Consider the following 26471-nt stretch of genomic DNA (forward strand, 5'->3'; position numbering starts at 1 on the left):
GAGACAGGGCCTAAGTAAGTTTACCTAAATTTTAAGTCAGACCACTGTTACGTTTTCTACAAGACACAAATGTCGATTAAAAAGACACTTTAAAAGTTGCAGAGACTACAGTACAAGTCATTCTCAAAATAGCAGCATTTCTTTCTACTTATAATGTTGCTTTAAATGCAAATTCAGTGATAATTTCATTGTATAATATTTGTTATCATCGCAGGACATTACTAAGAGATTTCAGTTGGTGGGGTAAAGCACTCAGGAGCAACATAACCCTCCTAGTGCTGCAGAATACCTCCTGCAGTAATGCTGAGAACAAGTTTATGCTGTCTGTCTCGTTGTACAGAAACATACAATTAAATCAATCTCTAGTCCCCCTGACGTTCATAGTATGTTTATAGTATGTATAGTAACTTTTGCAGGGGTTTGACTAACAGAATGATGCACCTTCTGTCTGTTAAGGATAAGAAGCACTGTGTAAGCTAGAACTTTGAAATGTTTTTAACACCACAACATGTAAAAGAGGAACTTCAGCAGAACACACACACACACACACACTATATTCTTATTTCTGATGTATGTTATAAATATTTTCTAAACTGTACCTTTTCTTTCTTTGTCCATTCAATTTCAGCCCTACTGAAAATGGTGCAACAATAACCACAATCAGGAAGCCTGTAGGCCCTCACACAACCAACCAATCACAATCAACACAAAATAGGGCACCATGTTTTTGAAAAAAACATCAGAGCACCTTGAAAGCAAAAAATAACTTCAACCTGTCTACAGCTGTAGTCAGAGGTTTACATACACTCATGTTCTTGTTCCAGGGTGGAATGATCGTACAGCGTACACCTTTAATAATTCTAAAAAGCAAGAACTAGGATTTTCTTTAATCCACACAGAATCAAAAGTGTACATACAGGCTCAATTTATGAATGCATTCAAATATTTTAATAAGGTTCTACATTGTATTTTAACTCAATATGGACAAGAATATTCATAATAATAGTCAACTTGCTCATTTACCTTTAGAAAACTGTATAGCTGACAAATTACAAAATAGCCAAATATGGATCCGAACTGGTGAAGTAATGTAACTAAGACAATAATCATGTTTGTGTTTAAACTGATATGGTTCCTAAATGTCAGCCTTTTACAGGATTAGGAACCAAATGCAGACTTCAAGATAGTCTAAGAAAAAGCAAGTCTGATACAAAGTCTGAAAAAATAGGTCAGTCTACAGTCAAAGGCAGATAAATCCAAAGCGGGCAGAGAACACACGCAGCTTTGACAGACATCACAACAAACAACATGGGAAGGACAGCAGGGTGTTCAGGTACCCGACCTCAGCACAGAAAATCACTCAAAATAACGTCACAGAACTAAAGCCATCACAGAAATCAACTGACTTTGAAACATTAAGAAACTTATGAAAAGTGTTTCTCATTTCATGTGTGAAAACTGTAACATTTCCACTCAGGATGAACTGGATGAAAAAAGTCTTTCTGCTCTCATTACTTTTTTAAATACTTTACACCAAAACCAATGACAATGACATTCTGCTACAGCAAATTGCGACACTGAGCGCTTTGCAGTTTACCGCTCCATAGACAGGAAACCATTTCTGTGGCTTTGTGCAGCGGCTTTGAACAGACCAAACTGCTCAGCAAACTGCACTGTTGTAAAAAAAAAACCTGTGTTGCTCATGATTTCAAACCATATTGTTCTGTGCTTAAACAAATTTCAGTTGGAAATCTAAAAGTCAAGTGGAAAGAATCCAATTAATTTTTTCTAGACTTTGCCCAGCTGCTTGCTTAGTTGTGCAATAAAGACATGCGGAACAGTAGTCATGTTATAAAAGGGCTTTATGTTAAATAGGTTAAAAATGCATGTGTAGAAGGCAAATTTTTGTCATATTTGTATATTGTGCTGTGAATTTTCCTGAGACTTTTGTTCTCTTACTCATTAAAAGAGAGGATTTGATCAGCTGACTAGCTTTCAAACTGCTCTGAAAGCTAGTCAGCTGATCAAATAAGACTGAAAGTGTGGGTTGTACCACTTCCCTTTACATAGGGAAACTCAGAAAAATTCTACAATGTTTTAAGTGTGTAAAAAGAAATGTTGAATATTTAAAGTACAAAGCTTATGTAGATGTAGTTCTTTTGTTTAACAAATTTCCACATTTCCACTCAAAAAAACCTGACCAACTGACTTGTGGTAAGGGTCTGACTGACATTATGGACCAGCACATGCAAGAGTAAATGCACTGGAGCTGGGGTATAGGGCTGAAAATGGATCAGTACATGAAACATTTATTTCAGATAACTATGAATTTATGGGTTTGCACATCAGCTGGTTAGATAGCTCAGAAAGTATAAGCTGAGTAAAGAAGATTACTTTAACATTCACAATTTTAATTTTTTTATGTTCTGTTTGCATATGTGATATGCAACATTGTGACTTATCAAAGTAATAATACAATTAAAGAACGTATGACTAAACTAATCTACTCTTGGCTCATGAAACTTAATTTAATCTTTCTATTATATTTCCTACCAAAGGCGTAATGTTACATGGACCAATAAGGCAATGGCCCAGAGTATTTACTTAGCTCTGCAGGAATTTACTCAATCATTTTGCATGCCACTAATTTAAAGAGTGAAGAGTTACTGAAAATGTTTGATGGTGGAGGGGCAAGCTGGAAAATATGTTACTTGTACTTTCTTACTTTGCCCTTTGTTATTTGTGGATAATGTCCATGAACAATTTTCAATTTATCTGTCTTAAAGATGGGGTCATAGGTGCAGCACCATCATAAATTATGTTTAGCAAGCCAGCTCACAAAAACTATTGATCAGAAGTGGAAAATGGGAAGCAGGTTGAGTACACTGCCAGGACATTCGATTTGAGCAATTGTGCAGCAGCTGTGAGGCCCTGTGGTTAATGAGGTTCTCTCTTTTGTTCCATGCGTGCATCACAGTTGTACATTGCAGATCCAGGAAGTGTTGATGTTACATACAAAGCATTGTGCAGAAAATGTAACAGAGCAGGCGATGACCCCTTTTTATCTCTATACTGGAAAGGATGTTCAGCATAGCCAGGATATCTTTCTGTTATCTGAATTCAGTTATAGAACACTGGCAGTTAGGATAAGTTAACGCAGGTTTTCTCCTGCATGTTCACATCAAGGCACATGGCCAGTCATGATTATAACATATGACAATAAAAAAGTGATCAACTGAAAAAAAAGAGAGATTTTGAATGTTTCCCTGTCCTTTTATGTGCAATGTCTTTGCTTATATCGGTGGACTGTAGTCAATGAAAGGGTAGTTTATGAAAGGGTTCCATATAAAATAAAGAATTAACCTGTTTTGCAAATATCTTTATCCTCTTATTATTACTCTTTTGTTGCACTAATTAATCACATCATTTTTGTCCACTTAAAATGTCTTTTTAGAACTCTGAGGTTATTTTTGTTGCAATTTCTGATGCCCCCTTGGCCAAATATACTTTTACTGTCAGTGACACTTTTTTTTACTAACCAACTTTTACTAAATTTAATTCCAAAAAAGTTAGACCTATTTGCCTCGTACAGTTGTGATAAGTGCTAATATGAATGCTCCTTTATGTGGAATTAGATGGAAATGGTTTCAGAAAGAGTGTGTAACTGACACGAGTGGATAGCTCAAAGCTGTGAGCGCAGTGTGGAATCTTTAGCTCTTGAACCAGTCCTCACTAAGGCCACACATATTTATGTTTCTTAAAAACACTGGTATTTGGCGAGACAGTACTAATATAACCAAAACTTGGAACTGTATTTGAGACGGGCTTTCCCAGTTCTCAAGAATGAAAACTTTCATTAATTTAACAAAATGATTTTCTGTGTTGTATTTAGAGTATCACCTATTCATGTTTTTTGTTGTACAAATTCTCATGTTTATTCAATCCATTTAAATAATTTTGTGATTAAGAATGTCTTGTTGAAAAGCAGTCCACACAGTTTATTTTGCATTATTGTAGCACTCATTATTGTGAAATATAACTTTGTACTCTTTTTTGTTTGTTATTAGTGTGTATTCAACTAGGCAACCTTACAAGACAGGTTGATTAAAAAACACAGACACACACACAGACACACACACACACACACACACAAATTGTATATTTTAACTAGCCAATACTAAGACATTGTTTGACACATCGGTCGGTAAAAAAAAAAGAAAAAAAGTGAAAGACAAAGTTCCTGGCTTTTATCTAGTTTTTGAGATATCTGTTGCCTCAGATTTCAGTGTGTGAAGAAACTGCTTGCAGTGGGTCAATGGACCATTTAGCAAGAAATGTTAAATGCTTATTTGAGACCGAACGACCCACTTTCAACCACTTTTTTTCAGTTTCTATTTTTTCTCATTTTTATTAAAGTTACCTGTTTCTCAGCGTGTTCAATAATATAGTCTGTGTTCTAGTTTTGAAGTGTGGGGTGTTTTCTGTGGAGATGGCATGAAAGGTTGCTTGGGACCATGGCACTGTTTCAGAGTTTTTCCCCACACACCAAAAATAAGGTTGGTGCAGTCGGATCTCCAGTGAAAGTAAATCCAAACTGAAAGCTGACGTTCGCTGTATTGCCTTCAGCTTGCCATTTTAGCTTTCTTTTGACCACCACTTGTACGAGGCTCTTCTGGATTAGAGTTTTGTCCAGGGGACATTTGGAGTTTGCAATTTACTTTTCATTTCATTACTTCATCAGGTGAGGGCCTCCAGCTCGCACTGGAGCGGTTCGCAGCCGAGTGTGAAGCAGCGGGAATGAGGATCAGCACCTCCAAATCTGAGGCCATGGTTCTCAGCCGGAAAAGGGTGGAGTGCCCACTCCGGGTCGGGGATGAGTTCCTGCCCCAAGTGGAGGAGTTCAAGTATCTCGGGGTCTTGTTCGTGAGTGATGGGAGAAGGGAGCCGGAGATCGACAGATGGATTGGTGCTGCGGCTGCAGTGATGCGGACGCTGCACCGGTCCGTCGTGGTGAAGAGGGAGCTGAGTGTAAAAGCGAAGCTCTCAATTTACCGGTCGATCTACGTCCCTACCCTCACCTATGGCCACGAGCTGTGGGTAGTGACCGAAAGAACGAGATCGCGGATACAAGCGGCAGAAATGAGCTTCCTCCGAAGGGTGGCTGGCCTCCCCCTTAGAGATAGGGTGAGAAGTTTGGCCATCCGGGAGGGGCTCAGAGTAGAGCCGCTGCTCCTCCACATCGAAAGGAGCCAGTTGAGGTGGTTCGGCATCTGACAAGGATGCCTCCTGGGTGAGGTGTTCCGGGCATGTCCCACCGGGAGGAGGCCCCGGGGCAGACCCAGGACACGCTGGAGAGATTATATCTCTCGGCTGGCCTGGGAACGCCTTGGTGTTCCCCTGGATAAGCTGGAGGAGGTGGCTGGGGAGAGGGATGTCTGGGCTTCTCTGCTTAGGCTGCTGCCCCCGCGACCCGGCCTCGGATAAAGCGGATGAAGATGGATGGAGATGGATGGAATTTACTTTTCAAATATTTATCCATCTTTGTTGTGGGTCCAGTAATGCTGTGGGTTCCTCACAGTGTTACTGGAGGCCAAGGTAATGCCATCCAGAGCAAGAATCTAGTTAGATACCATATTTCTAAGATTTTCAGGGCCGAGTACAATAACCTCAGTTTTATCTGAATTAAGAAGCTGAATTAAGAAGCAGAAAGTTAGCGGCCATCCAGGTCTTTAAGACATTCCTGCAGTTTAACTAATTGGTGTGTGTTACCTGGCTTCATGGATAGATAGAGCTGCGTGTCATCTGCATAGCAGTGAAAATGTATGCTATGTCTTCTAATGATGCTGCCTAGGGGAAGCATGTATAATGTAAATAGAATTGGTCCTAGCACTGAACCCTGTGGAACACCATAATTGACCTTAGTGTGTGAAGAGGACTCTCCATTTACATGTACAAATTGGAGTCTATTAGATAGATATGATACAAACCACTGCAGTGCAGTACCTGTAATACCTACAGCATGTTCTAATCGCTCTAATAGGATATTATGGTCAACAGTATTGAACGCTGCACTGAGGTCTAGCAGGACAAGCACAGAGATGAGTCCACTGTCAGAGGCCATAAGAAGATCATTTGTAACCTTCACTAAAGCTGTTTCTGTGCTGTGATGAGCTCTGAAACCTGACTGAAACTCTTCAAATAAGCCATTCCTCTGCAGATGATCTGTTAGCTGTTTGACAACTACTCTTTCAAGGATGTTTGATATGAAAGGAAGGTTGGAGATTGGCCTATAATTAGCTAAGACAGCTGGGTCTAGAGATGGCTTTTTAAGTAAAGGTTTAACTACAGCCACCTTGAAGGCCTGTGGTACATAGCCGATTATTAGAGATAGGTTGATCATATTTAAGATCGAAGAATTAATTAATGGCAGGACTTCTCTGAGCAGTTTTGTAGGAATGGGGTCTAAAAGACACGTTGATGGTTTGGAGGAAGTAATTATTGAAGTTAACTCAGAAAGATCAATTTGAGAAAAAGAGTCTAACTTAACATCAGTGGTACTAAGAGTAGCTGTAGATAATGTTACATCTGTGGGATGTGAAGATATGCGTAGCCTATTTGAGAGTTTTGAAATGTGTTAGAATGTAGAATTATTGTAGAGACACTGACACTGCCCTGGATGTAATAAAGGCCTGAGTGTGTCATAAACTTAGGAGTAGATTTCTAGGAGACCCTCCCCCAGGTTTATGTTGAGTGGAAATTCCTCAGGGCATGCCTGGGTGGGAGTCTCAAAGTTTGTAACTAAATAACTTTGGTTTGGAAGGGAGATGGACTTTTATGACCCTCAGGAAGGCACGTACATAGAAATATATGCACATAGTGCTTAAACTGTTACACTCACACATCCACACGCACACTCACTCACGTGCACTCACATAGACACACGGATACGCGCACACACAGGCACTCACGTGCTCGTGCATACACACAGACACAGAGTTTGCAGCATACCATGGGGGGTTTTATGATGGGGTCGCTCCTACAAAACTGTGTTTCACAGACAAAGGAGTGAAGATTTTGCAGAGGGACACTGGCCTGGCAAGTCTTCCCTTCTAGAAGAATGCATGCTTAAATGAGGATGAATGAAGATGAATAAAAGTTTTGTGAAAATAACTACTGAGTCCGGTGCATCTCTGGAGGCCCGAGGAATAAAAAGAACCGGGGTGAAACTGATTTCCCAACAGTTGATTATTGGTAATTTTTTCTCTAATGATTAAAATTTTATTTGTGAAGAAGTTCATGAAGTCATTACTAGTTAACGTTAAAGGGATTGTTGGCTCAGTAGAGCTCTGACTGTTTGTCAGCCTGGCTACAGTGCTGAAGAGAAACCTGGGGTTGTTTTTATTTTCTTCAATCAGTGACGAATAGTAAGATGTTCTGGCTTTGCGGAGGGCTTTCTTATAAAGCAGCAAACTATTTCTCCAGGCTAAATGATGATCCTCTAAATTTGTGACACGCCATTTCCTCTCCAGCTTACGAGTTATCTGCTTTAGGCTACGTGTTTGAGAATTATACCACGGAGTCAGGTACTTTGGATTTGAGGCCTTAGTTTTCACAGGAGCTACAGTATCCAGAGTCGTACGTAGTGAGGAGGTCAAATTATTAACAAGATGATCGACCTCTGTTGGAGTAGCGTTCAGATAGCTGCTCTGCTCTATGTTGGTACAGGGCATTGAAGATGATAACAGTGGGTGGATTATATTCTTAAACTTAGTTACAGCACTTTCAGAAAGACATCTACTTTGATAAAGTCTACTCTCCACTGCTGTGTAATCAATTATTGTAAATGTAAATGTTATCAGGAAATAATCAGACAGGAGAGGGATTTCAGGAAACATGACCTATGGAACATGGTCAATGGAACAAAACTGATCTCATACTGGACTAAACCTCGTCCCACCTCCGTTTGGGACCCAATAAGCTGTTTCGTATTATTACCATTATTTTTGTTTGTGCTATATCTGTTAAATGATCAGTTTCTATGCCATATGTTAGAACAAGATCTAGAGTGTGATTAAAGTGGTGGGTGGGTTCTTTTACATTTTGAGAGAAACCAACTGAGTCTAATAACAGATTAAATGCGATGTTGAGGCTGTCATTTTTAGCATCTACATGGATGTTAAAATCACCCACAATAATTATTTTATCTGAGCTGAGCACTAAATCAGATAAAAAGTCTGAGAAATCAGAGAGAAACTCTGTGTAAGGCCCAGGTGGACGATATATGATAACAAGTAAGACTGGTTTCTGAGTTTTACAGCTGGGGTGGACGAGGCTAAGTATCAGGCTTTCAAATGAATTAAAAGTCTGTCTGGGTCTTTCGTTAATTAATAGGCTGGTGTGAAAAATTGCTGCCACACCGCCCCCTCGGCCTGTGCTTCGAGGTTTCTGGTAGTTAGAATGACTCGGGGGTGTTGATTCATTTAAACTAACATAATCATCCGGAAGCAACCAGGTTTCTGTAAGGCAGAGTAAATCGATTTGTTGATCAATTATTAAGTCATGTACTAACAGAGACTTGGAGGAGAGAGACCTAATATTTAATAATCCACATTTCACTGTTTTACTCTTTGGTTCAGATGTGGATACTGTATTGTTCTTTCTTTGTGAGTTTTTATATTTAAGTTGTTTGTTGCTGGTTTTTAGTTTGTTTTTTGTCTGTTTGGGAGCTGACACAGTCTCAATGGAGATGGGTTTTTGGGGGGGTACCAGGAGGAGAGAAGCTGCAGAGAGGCGTGTAAGACTGCAACTCTGCTTCCTGGTCCCAACACTGGATAGTCATATTTTTGGGGGGGGGTTAATGAATTTGTCCATATTTCTAGAAATGACAGCTGCTCCATCCAAAGTGGGATGGATGCCGTCTCTCCTAACAAGGGAGGGGAATGCAGCTCCAGCAGGGGTTCCCTCTGTGCAGGGTCATGGTAGCTCTGTACACGTCCCTCAGGGAAGGAGGGGAGGGATTGTCCTCTATAGGGCTTTGGAGCGTGATGTCACGGGGGTGGGCGTGGAAAGGATTGTGGCCCGATCCGCCATTTTGGGGGTCTAGCCCAAGTGAAAAGGGAGCAAAGGCACACACAACAGCCATGGTTCGTATTTGCTGTGTGGTCGGCTGCAATGTGTGATCGGACGACCGGCAAGAGAATAAGCTTGAAAAGGGTTTATCTTTTCATTCTTTCCCAACCTGGAAGCAACATGGGGCAGCTCGTGTATCGATGTTACCAAACGAAGGCGTCTAGCCTGGATAGCAGCTGTGAGAGGAGCTGATATCCAGTTCTCTTCCATCTCCAAATATCTGTTGGTGCTCCAGACATTTTCATTCCGGTAAGTTCTAAATATGTTCATATCACTCTTTATAGCCTATTAGTTTTATTTTCGATGCGCTGTGAGGTCATAGCAAATTAGAGCAAACATCCTACTGAGTGATTTTGCAGAACTACCTTCTATTTATAGAGTTTCTAATTATTTGGCATTATTGCAGCAAACCAGCCTATGAAATGGATAAAACACATCGTGACTGGGTTCCAGCACTACATAAGGGACCTGCTTCAAACTTACCACCATGCCAATCAGATTACTTCTTCCATGTGAGGGTGAAGAGGTGACCCTTCTGGATAAGATGGTGAAGGTTTGCTGCGTTTGGGGAACAGTGTGGTAGTAAAACCAGGGAAAATGAAACTTGCTCCTGTTAAATATTCTTAAGTCTTTTGCTGTATAAATAGTGGTATTTTTTTTTTCAAAAGATACAGTAAATAATGTTAGTAGTGGGTGATATCATGTAAACACTGTCATGATTTTGTGTAAACATTTTGTCATTTGTAAACTATAAATGACATGGATTCTACATTGTAACTGATGTGATGTTCTATAAAGTGGTTTTAATAAAAAAAAAAAAGAGGCAAAAATTAGTTTGTTTCTTTATTCAACTTTTGAACAGTGGTACTCAGTCAGTACATATTCATTAAATGCAAATTATTTACATGGCAGTGCACTACAGGCATAAATTTAGACCCCTAGATAAAACATTATGGCATTATAGCGATGACAACTCCTCCACAGTAGCAGGTGGGATTTTTCTTTTTTGAGGACGGCTCCTTTTACCTTTCAATACAGATGGTCTGTTTATGTTTTGATCAAGATCCTTTTTTTGGGCAGCTGAAGAGGAGAAGTCTATCTTATGGCCAACCTCTGGCTGTATCTTGGTCACATTACCCAGCAAAACCCAGTATGCAGGTTCATCTGTAACAGGCCTTGTGCCACAGATCCGCACTGTTGCTTCTACATTAAACAGAAGAGCAGCGACATGGGTGCAGGTCTCCACAACTCCGGCCATACAGGTGCAGTGGGCGGCTTCAACCTTCCCTGTGATGCTCACAGTGACCCATGGCTGCAATGCTGGTTCATTCAGTCTTTGAGAGTGCAGTACCTGAAACACACACAGACAAAGTTAATTTAAAGACAAGAACTATGAGCCAAGGCCGACATAAATGTGTTTTATCTACTTTATCATAAATGTAACAGTGTTTAGAAAGTTAGCACATACATGTAATTTTTCATTTCTTTATGTGTCCATCTATAGAACGCTGCATTTTATAGGGTAAATCTGCCTGTTTTCTGTCAGAAACCTGCCTGCAGAAAATGAACCTAAAGTATGTAATGCAAGGATGTAATCACTTTAGAGATGGAGAAAGCATAAAGTGACAATTATGAATCACTTAATATGATAAGGAGATTCTGCAGGTCATTAATCAATGTATAAAATTAAAGATGTATTTTTAGTGACACAAGATACAAATATTGAAGCAAGATGTACAATTAGAATTATTTATAATAAATATGAATAAATCATTGCAATTTCTTTAACCATAGAGAATAACTAAATCCTTCAGGACAATGTCACATCAATGCACTGAACTCACTGTGTTATCCCTCTAACAGCCTCCACATGTTCTCACTGTAATTTCCCCTCATGAATGAATTTATGCTGCACTAATCTGAATGTTTGCAGGGAAATCAAACGCATTTCACTCGCAGTACTCGAGCTGACTTACCTTTGTTTGAATGATGAGTTGTACGCGCTGACTCCACAGATAAGGTACGAAAATATGTCAGGCTACGTCAGTAGCGGTTGGTCTTCAGGGTTTCTACTCCACCGCTGTGTTTCATACGGGTCCACATTTCCAATGCACACGATTTTCTGCAAGTACCGCCGCTTCGCCTCTGGACGCAATTGGTCTCTATACAGTCCATTCTCTTTTGAGCTGCTTTTAAGCATCTTGTCGTTCGTTTTGATTCGTAGACCCCGAAAATGGTGCCGCGCTCCCACAATGCATTGCGGCGTGACGTCAACTCCAAAGCCCTATAGGGGGCCATCTGGTCTCTGTGCAGCGACACCTTCCTCCCTTTAGGAGGCAACTGCACCGTGTAAACAACTTCCCCCACTCGTTCCAGGACGCTGCAGGGCCCCACCCACCTGCTATCCAGTTTACACTGTCCTTTCTTTCTCTTTGGACTGTAGACCCACACCAGCTCCCCATCACGGAAGCGCCTCCCCTTAGTGGTGATGTCATAATTCCTCTTTTGGAACAGCCCTGCCTTTGCCAGCTGCTCCCGGGCGTAGGATGCAGAATCCAGCCGGTCCTGCAGCTTCCGTGCGTAGTCCCGGCCTGGTGGCGCCTCTGGGGGCTTCGCAAAAGCTAGCTCAGCAGGGGTTCTCAGCTCTCTCCCTAACATGAGAAGGGCAGGCTGACACTGAGTGGAGTCTTGCACTGCCAACCTGTAGGCCATGAGGGTAAGGGGAAGATGGTAGTCCCAGTCCTGTTGGTGTTCTGAGGTAAGGATGGCTAGCTGCTGGGCCAGCGTCCTGTAAAACCTTTCCACCAGTCAATCGCTTTGGGGGTGAAGTGGGGTGGTGTGGGTCTTCTTAATCACAAGGCGTATGCACATGGCAGCAAATACTTTGGACTCAAAGTTATGCCACTGGTCACTGTGGAGGGTCACTGCTGTTCCAAAGCGGCTGAACATCCCCTCCACTAATGCATCAGCGACAGTCTCAGCCTCCTGGTCTGGGATGGCATATGCTTCCGGCCACTTGGTAAAATAGTCCACGGCCACAAGGACATAGCTGTTCCCTCTGTCTGTACGAGGAAATGGGCCCATGATGTCCACAGCTACCTGCTCCATTGGAGCTCCTGCTGGTTGCTGCTGAAGCTGAGCCCGGGACTGGTCCTGTGGCCCTTTGTGCTAGGAACATGCATCACAGCTGCAGCAAAAGTCTTCCACATCCCTCCGCTGCTGACCCCAGTAGTAGCCCTGGCGGAGGCGGCGGAGGGTCTTGGAGACCCCAAAGTGGCCGGAGCCAGTGCTCCCATGGCAGGATTCCAGCACAGGTGACCTCAGCGTCCTTGGCACCACAACCTGCCACCTCTCCTCCCCTGTGGCAGGATCCTTCCAGGCACGCTCCAACACCCCCTCCTTCAGCCTGAGAGCATTAAACTTGGCCCACAGCCCCCTGGTACAGATGGAAAACCCAGTGACCTCATCCCACTCCTCCCTCTCCAGCCACTGTAGGACTGGAAGCAGGTCAGTGTCTTGTTCCTTTCGTGCCCTCCACTCCGCTGCCTCCAACACCAGGAGGGCCCTGCAGGCAAACTGTGTTGCTCCGTCCATTGCTGTGAGTTCCCGCTCTGTCTCCTGAAGCGAGATCGATCAACTGTAGACCAGACAACAAACGACGGAGGCCCAGAAAAGTGCAATCAAACGATGAGTTTATTGACAACGGAGAACATATGGCTTATTTGCTCTGACAAAAATACACTGAGTTCTGGTTTTATAGCATAGAGGATCACACCCCCACATACACGTCAATACAGGTCAAAAATACATTATGTCCAGTCATTGTTTACAGACAAGGGTACATCTTGTACATCTCTAATAACTATAAACAGACATATAACTTCTCTCTTTGATAACACCTTCCTTTTAAGGTAATAACTTCAAGCTTCAGGGCCTCTAAGGGCTAATAATGGACCCTCGTCCTCAATCACTAAGTAGACTAAATTGGCGCAGGTCTCAAATAAGAAGCAGAAGACACTTGGGCCTTCGCTCAGGCCTGCTACTAGATTTATGTGTATTGTAAGCATGCATGCAATTAACCTGCTATGTTCTCATCTTCCCTCAACATGTAAAACCCTCTTGGATAGAACATCAACTCTAAACAAGCACAGTTATGCATTGTGTATAAAATAAACTCAACCTGTGAATAAAATGAATGTGATGACAAACATATTCAATGCAATATGAACCCTGTAAACAATATTACTGATAAAATAATACTGTAGAACATGTTATTAATGCATTTATCATAAGGCAGATTATATGGCAGCAATAAAAGAATCTCTAAATCCCAACATTCCCTCTTTTGACATTCCAACAAGGAATGTCACCACACTTCATGTTGTATCACTCCCTGGCCCACTCTATGGGTTCTAAGTTCATCTGGTAGATGCCCTCAACCCAGCCAGGGTTAGGAACCCTCGCCATTACTTTTACCAACAATCCTCTGACACAAGGAATGATACAACAACTAGCGATGACCAGTATTCCCAAAAGTACAGTCAAAGAAAACATCACTGACATAGCCACACCTTTCCATTGTCCAAACACAGATGTCATCCAGGACGCCAGCAGATTTTCGATACCTGAGTGTTCATGCATGGTTTTAGACAATTCGATTTTGCTCTCCCGTCAGTGAACTCGGACCCAATTGTTCTGCGAACCCCATCATGGCGTCCCTGGTTTGGTTAGAGAGTCTCAGCAGATTGCAATGAACATAGTTAATGCGATCAACATTCTTATTAGGTGTCACCCAAAGAAATATACTTTCAAATTCTACCACTATCAGATTTACCAGCTTGTACTCATCTGGAACTCTCCTGGGCACTCCAATAGAGTCTAGGTTGGAGAGTTTAACCTAGGGTCATATGCATGTGTACCCTGGGTCCCTCTTTTGGCCAAAATATGTCTCTTACCTCTGGCGGCTAAGGTACGTGTGTTGTGTTGTGGAATAGCCTTTAATACATGTTGTTCTCTAGCATTTTGAGCCACCCAATCAAGCCAGAGGTTACTGTCCTTGAAACCGGTGGCACGCTTTATCAAATCCTTAGGCTTCAGTCTAGAGTAATCTGTCGTCAGAAGTAATCTCTCTTTTGGTTCCTGTTCCTTTTGAGCTACTGTTCTCGAAGTTACCATCTGATCAGTCAGAATGGTGATTAAGCTTTCTGCGAGCGGCTTAGACTTTGCATCAACTAAATTTGCCCTAAGCATATCATGGGGTGATTGCAGACCCATACATCATACGCTCTCCAGCTACTACTAGCTCCTGTACACTTAATAACGTCACACAAATCAAATGTGAATGAGCGGGTAGACCCTTTACCATAATTCAACTCTATGCCATTATTCATGCTGAGACACTCATCACCTTTACCTGACACCTCGCGCTTTTGTCTTTTTACCGATCCTGTTTTAGCAACTACAGTCTCAGGAAGTGCTGGGCTGGACTGGCCTCCGTGTTCAGACAAGTGGTCCAGAGTGCCCTGCAAAATATAGACAATAAACAACACAGCCATAGTTAATATCATTGCATACAATAAACATGGAGTTGTAAGGAACATTCTAATCAGTTTTCTCATTATGTGTCTCTGATTCGTGTGTTTGCATCATGTTATATAAACTTTATATCCTGGAATGAAACTCCCCTGCTTTTGTGGAGTCCTCAACTTGTCACCGCTCCTTTCTGCTGGCGTGGCGACCTTCTGCGCTGCTCCTCTTCTTTCTTCGGCCTCCCAGGTAGACTACTGGTTGGCCCGTTGCACAGGTGAGAGGATTTATTTTGCCTCTGCTCGTTATCGTTGACACCTGTGTTTGGTGTAGAGGAGTTTTCCTCTACCAACCTCTCATGTGCTGGCGCACACTGCGACCAATGATACCAGGCATCGCCTTTCCCTTTCAGTTGAACTGCTGTAGTTGTTCTGGCAACGACCTCGTAAGGACCCTCCAGCGTGGCTCCTTCCACTTCTGGAGTTCCTCGTGGGCTCAAATTCAGTTCCTTGTTTGCAGACTATAGCATAGCCTGCTTTCGATCCTTCTTCATCACGATGACAGCAGCCATCTATGAACCAATCCTCAGCTCCAGGGATAGGTTCTGCTTGTAAATCTTCCCTGACTTTCCCTTCAACTTCTGCTTTCTTAGTACAATCATGAGGTTCTCCTGATTGATTCCTTCATGTGTAAATGTCAGATTCGGAGCATCTAAAACTTTACTCAGTCTCTGTTGTGCTAATGATGTCATCGTGAACGCCTGCGAGTTCACATATGCCACCACACTATGTGTAGTCAGAACTTTTTGGTGGGTGTTCTCTCACTACATGTGCTGTTTTCTATATTGTTTTGGCAACCCCTGCTGCATGCTGTGCGCATGTAGGGTGCCTTGCTTCTGTTGGACTCAATCTTATGCTGACCTACATAAGTACCTGTCTTTCTTTATTCAATCATCTTCCGGGGGTGAGAGACCTCTGCACAGCTCAGACGCCAGTTGCAAGAGCTCTCTAACATTAGAATCATCAGCTGTGACCAGTGGCGGTCCTAGCCTATTTGGCGCCCTGGGCGAACACTCCCTCTGGCGCCCCCCCCCACACACACACACATATGAAGACAGAGAAAATATAGTATGCAAACGGCTACTAAACAGACATCATAATTCGTCATACAATGACAACAGGACAAATCAACAATTGACACTGACTAATTACTATTATATTAATATTATATTATTGTATATATTGTTTGGAGTTTAGTCTGTTACTGTAACTATTTTTACCATTTCTTCTTGGAGGAACTGTAACCCACATAATTAAGAAAGTATTCTGATTCTTAATGGAGTTTGCAAAGAAAAAAGCGTCTGGACTTCTTTAAGTTGCTTGAAGACGTTTCACCTCTAATCACATGCGCCCAGGTGTGAAAGCGGGTGTGGGACCTAATCAGCCAGGGTTTCAGGTGAGCCCATTGTGAATGGGCTCACCCGAAACCCTGGCTGACGTAAACACTGTGCGCCGGCTATCACAAACTTTTGCTGTGTAATCCATACAGGCGAGGCAAAGAGACTGCTCATAATTTAATCTGTTTTATATAATCAGCCAGGGTTTCGGGTGAGCCCATTCACAATGGGCTCACCCGAAACCCTGGCTGATTAGGTCCCACACCCGCTTTCACACCTGGGCGCATGTGATTAGAGGATCACCAGGGGGTCCTTTGTCCCTCCTTGGGGGGATACTCCCACTGAGTTTAAATCTGGGACTCTCGGCCATTTGACCTTAGAACTGACGAAGCTTCTCGGATGAGAGGTGAAACGTCTTCAAGCAACTTAAAGAAGTCCAGACGCTTTTCTTTGCAAACTCCTTTGACTACGATGACCTGGATGACTGAGAACCTTCACAGACATATCTGATTCTTAATGTTTTAGGATACATGACCTGCCATTATCCAATGACACATCTGCTTACCTGTATCTTTTGCTCGTTTCTCCTTGTAGGAGCCATAATTAAATGTATTGAATTTTAATGATCACTGGGTTTTCATTTGTTTGGTTGCTATGGTGATGTGTAACGGGAGTCACGTGGGTGGTAGCGGTGACATTAAGAGGGCGTTGTCAGTCTGTCTTTCACTGGTTTGATTTTGACAGAGCAGGGCTGGGTAGCTGTATTTTTTGTTGACCGCAACACAACGAGTTTCCCCTTGTTGCATTAGAGCCTGTGATGTTTTAAGAGTTTGAATCGCGAGCCGATCACATTGCTCTGTAAACTTTTCAAGCACTTTAATAAACAAGCAAGCAATTCCACCTCTCGCATTATTGCGTAAAGTTCACAGCGCGTCAGGCAAATAGGCAGGCTCAGTCCCCGGCCTCTAGCGACTGTGGAAGTCGCTACACTCCTCTTCATTTCTCTTTTTTTAAACTTTAAAAACGGGTTGTGTGTGAGACTTTAAATCAACAAAATATAAAATATACATTTTAAATTGTTATTGATCCCTTTACTCCTGGTCCTAAAGTGTATATTTATTTTTTTACTCTTAAATATTTATTGTTCGTTTACTTGCACTGCTGTAACTGGAGCCTCGTCGTCTCGTCTCTCTATATACTGGACTGTATGTAGCGGAGATGACAATAAAGTTTACTTTGACTTCAGCAGCGAGCAGGCCGAGGGCTCTCGCGCTCACTTTTCGTGTATTGATTGATTGATTGATTGATTATGCTTTATTCATCCCGAGGGAAATATAGAAAAACATCGGTGCAAATTATAAGTCTGTATCATAATGTCTGGTGTTTTCGTGTTGTTGCTTTGTTTTTATTTTGTTTTATTTTGCGAGTTGGTTATTAGATGCTGCTCCAGCCAGCCAGAGAACCCCCCGCCGCCCCGCCCTCTCCTCCCTGTGCCGCAAGCAGCAGGCGTACCCCGCAAACGGAGGGCGCCCTTACTCCCAGCAATTGGGCGATAGAAAACCGATCGGTGCCTATGCCATCCCCAATATGCGCTGGCATGATGTCGGGGCAGCATGAGTACGAGCAATTTTTTATTTTTTTTTTGCCGATGCCCGTGATGCCGCCCCCCACCACGATGCCGCCCCGGGCAACCGCCCGTGTCGCCCGTATCTAAAACCGCTACTGGCTGTGACTTATATGGTATTATTTCGGTACTTTACACGTCACACAGTCTTGAACATTGTTTGTATGGGGAGTTCCTCTTTTTTGTGTCTATATCTATTAATATGCCTTGTGCACTAAAACTTCCTGTTTTTCAGTCTGGCTGAGCTCTTGTTTGTAAGTCAAAGGTGGCCTTGCTCTACAAGCCTTCATTATTAGAGTACACATTAAAAATATTTCTTTTATTCCTAACACCAGTCCCCCTTTTTCATTTTTCACTTGAGAAATGAACTAATTCCTAATTTATCACATTAAGTTTACTTCAATACAATTCAATTGAATTTTATTTATATAGCGCCAAATCACAACAAAAGTTGCCTCAAGGCGATTCATAGATACAGAGAAAAACCCAACAATCTTGTGACCCCCTATTGAGCAAGCACTTTGGCAACAGTGGGAAGGAAAAACTCCCTTTTAACAGGAAGAAACCTCCGACAGAACCACGCTCAGGTACGGGCAACCATCTGCTGCGACCGCTTGGCGTGAGCTAACAGAGGCTTTGAAGAGAGAGACCTAATATTTAATAATCCACCTTTCACTGTTTTATTCTTCGGTTAAATGTGGATTCTGTATTGTTCTTGCTTTGTTACTATTGATGTTTAAGTTGTTTTATTGCTAGATTTGGTTTGTTGCTGTCTGTTTGGGAGCTGACATAGTCTCTATGGATAAGGGTGTTTGGCAGGGTAGCATCAGGAGAGAAGCTCCAGAGAGGCATGTTCCCTGTTAAAGCTAAAATATAACAAAAGAAATTATGCTAAACAAACAAAACCTTTCAATTCCCCAACCCTATCTGTCTCCTCAACGGGTTGTATGTTTTCAATGTTTAAAATAAATCAAACAAATAACTTAAGCTGTGTGACGGCACCTTGCGTTTACGCCAGGCTGTGAGCTGCCCTAAATCTACTTGCTACACCCCCTTTTCACCTAGTTTAATTTTTTTTCAATCCTAATTTAAACTATTCCTGACTTCCCTCAGTGCACACTGTAAAGTGTAAAAGATACAATTAGCTTTCTCCTGGTAAAAGGTCCTACATTATTTTCTCTACCTTTGGAAACATCCTCTATCGAGTTAACCCATTTCATTTTTCAAACTTAGGCCTGATTTCTTCGCCCCCTTTAACGGGTAGCGCATATCCGGTCTGAACACTGTGTTTGGGCAATTTACGAATTGTTGCAGGATTTCTATGTTATGTAAAGTTCCTCTCATCCCTTTTATTCTTCCATTATAACCTATGTCTAACAAGCTTTTGATCTTCTTTGTAATATAAACAACTAGGTGTATTTGTGCTCTGTTCTTCTCCTTTCTCTGGTTGGTTCCGTTTGATCTCAGGCTTCCAGGATTCTCGCCCCCCCTGTGGTCGCTGTGGTCCTGAAATCTTCTCCTGTAAAGGATAGAAAACAAAAAGCCTCTCTCTGCTACACCTCACTAATCTACTGTGTTCATCTAAGGTTCCTTTAATCATTCAAAGTTGTTTCACCATATCATGTTCGGGGCTCTGTCCTCTATATTAACTTTACTTAATCTCCATGCCCTTCATGTGTGTGAGCAACACTGTTAGTTTTATTAAACACACCCAGGGTAAGATATAAACCATCACCATCTAAGCATAGAAACAGATCAAAAAGAACCACAAAACAATTTCTATATCTAAATTATCAAAAACCCCAAACGTCATAAAACGATCCTAAAACCCATTTCAAATTAAACCTTAAATCCTGTAACTCCCCCTTTTGTGACACATCTTATGTGTTACAAACTCAAAATCCTTCACTCGAGCTTAGGAGATTAAAAGAAAAAGGTTAGTCATATCATATTAAATATTCATGCTCCGGCCCTTCAAACCTGTGTTTAAGGAATGAAATCAAATTAATCATTATGTCAAATCTTTTCTTGGCTCCATCCACAGCCTGCATCCTTGGAACTTCCTAGAAACAGAAACCTGTGTGTTAACCAGAACTTCACATTTCATACTCAGTTTTTCCCCACTTATGATCCAACCTGTGTTATAAAAAGAAAACTTAAAACAGAACAGTTATCAGTCATGTGTCTAACCTTAGTCCAGTCTTTATCTCAGTGTCCAGTCGGTCCAACCTATGGTCTGCCTCGTCCGTCCAGTCACCATCCATTTACACACATTCACTCACATGCATTAACATCAGGTATTGCTGACAGTGGAGACTATCTCGCAAATATTCAGTCTTCACTCTCAGCAACATGCGCTCATTCATTTGTTTTATTTTGTTTTTAGGAAAATAGTTCTTTCTGCTTTTAGACTGGATTGGCTCGCGGCAATCCTTTTAGACAGAGACTTAGCCTTCTCCTCTGGCCATTGTAATCTGGAGAAGGTCACCGAGAATTTTCAGCGCTGTTATCCACTCTTTTGCAGGCCTGCTTAGAACAAAAATGAGAAAAAGAGAGCTGATTATTGGCTCATCCAAACACAAAACAAAATCACCTGACAGGTTTTCTAAGTGCACTGTTACAAAAATGATGAACCCCCTTAGACATGTGCATGTTTGATAAAACTCCCTCCATTAAAATAAGAAAACGAAACAAATCTAACCGATAAAAGTAACCCATCACTACAACACAACCTCAACAATCTTAAACACAGAACATTTTGCCACAAGTTCTTCAGGGTCCTGACACTCTCAGTTCAACTAACATCACCTCACCTGCTCAATACACAGAAAATCTCGTTAAACACCACACAACTTGCACACCATCAACACTAAATTCTAAATTTTCTCTTCTGAAAACTTACTATGCACTAAGCGAGTTGGACAACATGATAAACAGACTCCTATGCTAAACCTGCTATCTGATCTTCATGAGCTCTTTTTATTCAAAGGTTAACGCATTTTCTATTTGTGTGTGTGATTGTGTATATGTTTCTTTTCGTGGTTTTTTCAGACTCCCTCACAAGGTTCCACTTAAACAGTCAGTTTTTCTCTTTCGCAAATTTGATCTCCCTCCTTAAATAACAACATTCCTTGTCCTCAGCCAGAAGTTAGAGCTTGATTTTCAGGTTCAGGGAACAATTCACCCTGAAAGACAGTGAGTGTCTCCCCTCTTTGGCTCATCACTCGTCATTGTTAATGACATTTCCCCCTCTGCCCCAGCGGCTTTACCCTTCAAGTCCCGTCTCCTCCAGTGAGTCCAAGCTCACTTAGGGACCTAGGTTCAAGCAATCGTGACTGCGCCTTGCCTTAGGTTGTCCCAGGGTTTCGAGGTGGGATCTTACCCGTCATGGGCTGTCCAGCCTTCCATGCTTCGCCTGATACGGGGGCCAAGTGGGCACGGGTGCTATGAGGGGAGGGGACACACTGACTCTGGAAATCAAAGGAGTGTAAGCTGCTTTCTTCATTTCATCAGTATATTAAGCTATCTCACTTCTTGATTATTCCCAACATTTCACCTGTAACAATTTGTGTACGTGTGTTTTCTATTCATTAATGTAATTGTTAGTTCATGTATTTATTTTCTCAGTCTTTCTTTTTCTAAAACATGTAATTAATATATTTTATTACTTTTTCTTAAGACATTCAGTCTCTAATTGCTCTGTCTTCATGCTGCAACGTCTCTCCCCAGCTATAATCAGACTTCCTGTTTGACGCACACACACTCTCTCAGGCCTCCTCTATTCACGCACTCCCCTATGAGTTATTATTACTTATTTATTATTTTGTACAAATCACACAGAATCATTCAAATCAAGTACTCACAACATTCACACACTTAGAAGCACTCAAAATACGCTTTCCTAAGAGTATTTTATCAAACATGCTTGCTTAGAATCAAAAAGAGCAAGTAGACAACACTCAGTGCGTCTGTCCTCTTAAAAAGAAGAGAAATAAATACATATGGGACAATTCTCCCCATCTTAGACAAAATGTGACCTTAAATGTCCGTTTCTAAGTCATGTTCTTCTCTACACACGACTCTTGGCCTCCAGGGCATAAAACTTTGAGCATAATCTTTTACTTTACAAGAACCCTCATACTAAGACTAAGACTGCTATATGTGCACTTCTTTCTTTGACAAAGTTGTATTTTGTGTTTTCTTACTCAGCTGTATATAGTATTGGTATTCTATTTTATTCTATTCTACTTTATTTTATTGCATTCCAGTGTTTTCTAATTTCTGCTGCATAACTTTGCACTTTTGCTTTAACAAAACAAATTTCCCAGCTGTGGGACTAATAAAAGTCATCTTTATCTTTGACTAGCCCTAACCTAAATCCTGTCTCATCCACTGCTGAAATTCTAGTTAAATGAACACGTGTTCCAAGCACCTATAATGAAACACCGGCACAATGAGCATGCCCTTTATCTACCCCTCATTTAATCAATGTATCTATTCTTTGTTAAAATTAAAAGGGGAAGTGACCGCACCCAAATTTTGACTGCGCACTTTTCCCCAGCAAAAAGAACGGAAAAAGAGACTTTTACAGCCCCTCTCACACACAGCCTGCAACCGGCTGGCACTTAAATCATTGCAGACAGTTTCTTACGTCACGGTTTCCAGCTGTATGAGTGGGTCCCTACAACCCGGATATACACACCGCTGCTCGTCTTTAAGAGACGTCAACAGGTCTGCAAATTCTCCAGGAATATCAACAAAAACACAGCTTTTCTTGGCCCACGGCGGGTCCACAAATTTTCACTGACCACGGCGGGTCCACAAATTTTTCACTGACCACGGCGGGTCCACAAATGCATAGGTAATACTTTTAATCGTCTCTCATAGCTCACAGTATTTATTCTCAGAGTTACTTCAACACAACAGACCTTAGTTTCACTTTACTGCTCGGGTGGCTTTACTGCAAAACCTCAAGCTTACGGCTGACCTGAGTTTCTCTTAAATCATATATCAATTTCCTCGGACTCTTGCGTCCGGTATTTTACTCTTTTTCTCACAATTAAGTGTCTCCCTAACAATGATCCTCTGCGATCACCAGGGCTATATCTGAGGCCACAAAATATCAGTGGGGCCCTTCCCCCAGTTTAATACCCAGGAAACGTCTTTCCCGGGGGTGGAGTCCTCCGGCTCCGTGACTTTTTAGACACTTATAATCTCTTTATTCCTCTCTATTTCCTTAAAACAACATCTCTAGTTACTTTTAGCTCAGTACTGCTTTTTCCAAGCGACCATGAACACAACACAAATTACTTTTAGCTCAGTACTGCTTTTTCCGAGCGACCGTGAACACAATACTACTCTTAAATTTCACTTTCATTGCAACAAAGGTTTTCGTTTCAAACAAAACTCAAAACAGAGATCAACGGATGACCACTTGACTACATATTCTAGAATTATAATCCACTACAGCACAATTTCAGTTTAAGAGGTTTGTGCCTTACCTTTTTGTGGGCCCAATAGTCAAGCGATCACCGTGACGTCTGCCGTTCAATCACCTGATCTGGCCTCGACCTCCGCCGACAACAAACACCTGTACCTCTTACTGCTGATCTTTAGTTGCCCTGCATCCTCCACCAAATGAAGCGAGATCGATCAACTGTAGACCAGACAACAAACGACGGAGGCCCAGAAAAGTGCAATCAAACGATGAGTTTATTGACAACGGAGAACAACCGTCAGCATATGGCTTATTTGCTCTGACAAAAATACACTGAGTTCTGGTTTTATAGCATAGAGGATCACACCCCCACATACACGTCAATACAGGTCAAAAATACATTATGTCCAGTCATTGTTTACAGACAAGGGTACATCTTGTACATCTCTAATAACTATAAACAGACATATAACTTCTCTCTTTGATAACACCTTCCTTTTAAGGTAATAACTTCAAGCTTCAGGGCCTCTAAGGGCTAATAATGGACCCTCGTCCTCAATCACTAAGTAGACTAAATTGGCGCAGGTCTCAAATAAGAAGCAGAAGACACTTGGGCCTTCGCTCAGGCCTGCTACTAGATTTATGTGTATTGTAAGCATGCATGCAATTAACCTGCTATGTTCTCATCTTCCCTCAACATGTAAAACCCTCTTGGATAGAACATCAACTCTAAACAAGCACAGTTATGCATTGTGTATAAAATAAACTCAACCTGTGAATAAAATGAATGTGATGACAAACATATTCAATGCAATATGAACCCTGTAAACAATATTACTGATAAAATAATACTGTAGAACATGTTATTAATGCATTTATCATAAGGCAGATTATATGGCAGCAATAAAAGAATCTCTAAATCCCAACACTCCTTTCGCTTCTCACAGTAACGGCAGCCTGCTGCAGCACATGGGCGGCGAGAGAGGGCGTCTGCGTTAGAATGGTGCGTCCCTTCTTTGTGCTTCACAGTGAAATTGAAGGCCTGGAGCTCCTCCAGCCAGCAAGCCACCTGTCCCTCCAGCTCCCCGAAAGACATCAGCCACTGGAGGGTGGCATGATCAGTTCTGATAACAAATGATGTGCCACACAGGTAGTACTTAAAATGTCTTACCCCTGCCACCACAGCCAGTAGCTGTCGTCGTGTGACACAGTAGCGCCACTCACTCCTGTTCAGGACCCAGCTCAAGTACGCCACCACCTTCTCACCATCCGGCCCGACCTGTGACAACACAGCTCCCAGCCCCACATTACTTGCGTCAGTGTCCAGGACAAAAGGCAGGGTGGGGTTAGGGGGGACGAGGACTGGGGACTCTGTCAGCGATCTGCAGAGGGTGTTGAATGCCTGCTGACAATGATGTGAATCTTTTCCTCCCAAGTGCTGATGCCCTCATGACCCAGCTTGTGGCCCAGAAACTCCACCTCCCTCCTCATGAAGTGGCCCTTGTCAGGGTGCAGCTTCAGGCCTGCAGCTGTCACCCTCCCCAACACTTGTCTGAGGGCATCCAGGGCAGCATCAAAGGAGCTCCCGTGTACTAGAAGGTCATCCAAATAGGCCAGACACCATTGCCGTGGGACACCAGCCAGCACACTGTTCATAAGCCTCTCGAACGTAGCAGGAGCGTTGCAAAGACCAAAGCTCAGGACTTTGAACTGCCATAGTCCCCTGTTGGTACAGAAGGCTGTCTTCGGTCTGGACTCAGGGGACAGTGGCACCGACCAGTAGCCACTCCGCAGGTCCAGGGTGGAGAACCAGGAGGATCCGGCTACTAAATCGAGAGACTCGTCAATCCTTTTTTGTTTGGTTGTTGTTGTTTTTTTTGTTACTGCCCTGATCCTGCAATCAGAATTGTTGTCTGAAGGCCAAGAAAATGCCCAACAGATTCACTTTCCCAAGTGGACCATTTACTATAATAGTCTACTTGTTGTATCTTAATTGCCTCTTGGGTACAAATAAAGTCTTCTGATTGATTGAACGGAAAAGAAAAAGAGAAGTGAGGAGAACATTCGCAGAAGGAGAGAGAGAAAGAACACTGGAAATCTGCTTCAACGCCTGCTGAAGGGGGGAAAAAAGCAACAAAAACAGAGCAGCAACAAACATATTCATAAAAAAAAACCCATTGAATATTACATTTTACTGAACAGTATTCAATTCAATTCAATTTTATTTATACCGTGCCAAATCACAACTGTTGCCTCAAGGAGCAAGGAACAGTACACAGTACTATTAATAGAAGACAAGTTTAGAGGCAGCAGCTGACCTAATGGAAACAGCTCAGCGACAGAGTTCCGGATACCGCCATTCAGCTACAGAGGCTCACCGCATTTTGTGCTGACAGAAATGCAGCTTTGTGCAGTAAGACTCGCGGTGGTGGCTTGTGTGTGCATCAGCTTGGAATGGTGCAAGAACTCTGTGCTAGTTTCTAATTATATCATGTACTGTGTGTGGGGGGCAGGAATGGTGGACCCAAAGATCCAGGATGCAAAAACGACTGTTTGAGTGCACACAGAACACACAGTGTAGAATGAGGGATGACATGACAATGAACAGGGAAAGATGCAGACACTAAATACAAGAGATGAACAGGACCAAGAGGAAGCAGCTGGGAGACAGGGCTGACACTGATTACGGAGACAAGATGGGGGAGCATACTAATCTTCTGGGACGGGTGATTCTCTGTGCTCTATGCTTCTTTTGGGTCCCCCTTTCTTGGCCAGATCCGTTGGGTCTGGTGCTTCCTGGATTCTCGTCAACCCCTTTCTGGTTTTGCGGTGGTTCTGGAATCTGCTCCTTCTTCTGTAAAGGACAGAAAATGAAAACACCAAAAATGAATACACTGACATAAGACACAGACCTTCAAAGTCAAACAGAAAGCTCAATACACATGCAGAGACACAGACTCAGAGACAAGGGCTTTAGACAGAGATGGGACTGAACTGAAACAGAGGGAGTAGAGAACCAAAACCTAACAACTAGTAAATCTTAACAGAATAGATAATCAGAATAAACAAGAACATAAGATAATAATAATACACAAAACACTGAGTCAGCAGACTCAGAACCATGACACATTACTACTCATCAGTGGTAGAGTTTATGACTGTTAGATGCATACTTTTTTATCTACCTTGGGAATTCACTGCTGTGCTTATTACAGCAGTGTACATCCCACCCAGCGCTAATGCTAAAGCAGCGCTCTGCAAGCTCCAGAACTCAAACCCCGATGGACTGTTTATTATCGGCGGAGATTTCAATCACGCAAATCTCAATTCAGTGCTTCCAAAATTCCATCAAGAGTGAG

At 42.2% G+C, this 26471-nt stretch overlaps 1 protein-coding gene across 1 annotated transcript in view; it reads right to left on the reverse strand.

Annotated features, from left to right (window-relative positions):
- Window positions 1-11937: 11937 nt before the first annotated feature.
- LOC112845972 (uncharacterized) overlaps window positions 11938-26471 on the reverse strand; it is a 54782-nt gene continuing 40248 nt past the window's right edge. Inside the window, 4 exon segments of the mRNA XM_025905133.1 lie at window positions 11938-12290; window positions 12354-12747; window positions 24284-24391; window positions 24523-25025. Coding sequence (XP_025760918.1) covers window positions 11938-12290; window positions 12354-12747; window positions 24284-24391; window positions 24523-25025 — 1358 coding nt within the window.

The sequence above is a fragment of the Oreochromis niloticus genome, unplaced genomic scaffold (genome assembly GCF_001858045.2).
Source record: "Oreochromis niloticus isolate F11D_XX unplaced genomic scaffold, O_niloticus_UMD_NMBU tig00008834_pilon, whole genome shotgun sequence".
Lineage (NCBI taxonomy): Eukaryota > Metazoa > Chordata > Actinopteri > Cichliformes > Cichlidae > Oreochromis > Oreochromis niloticus.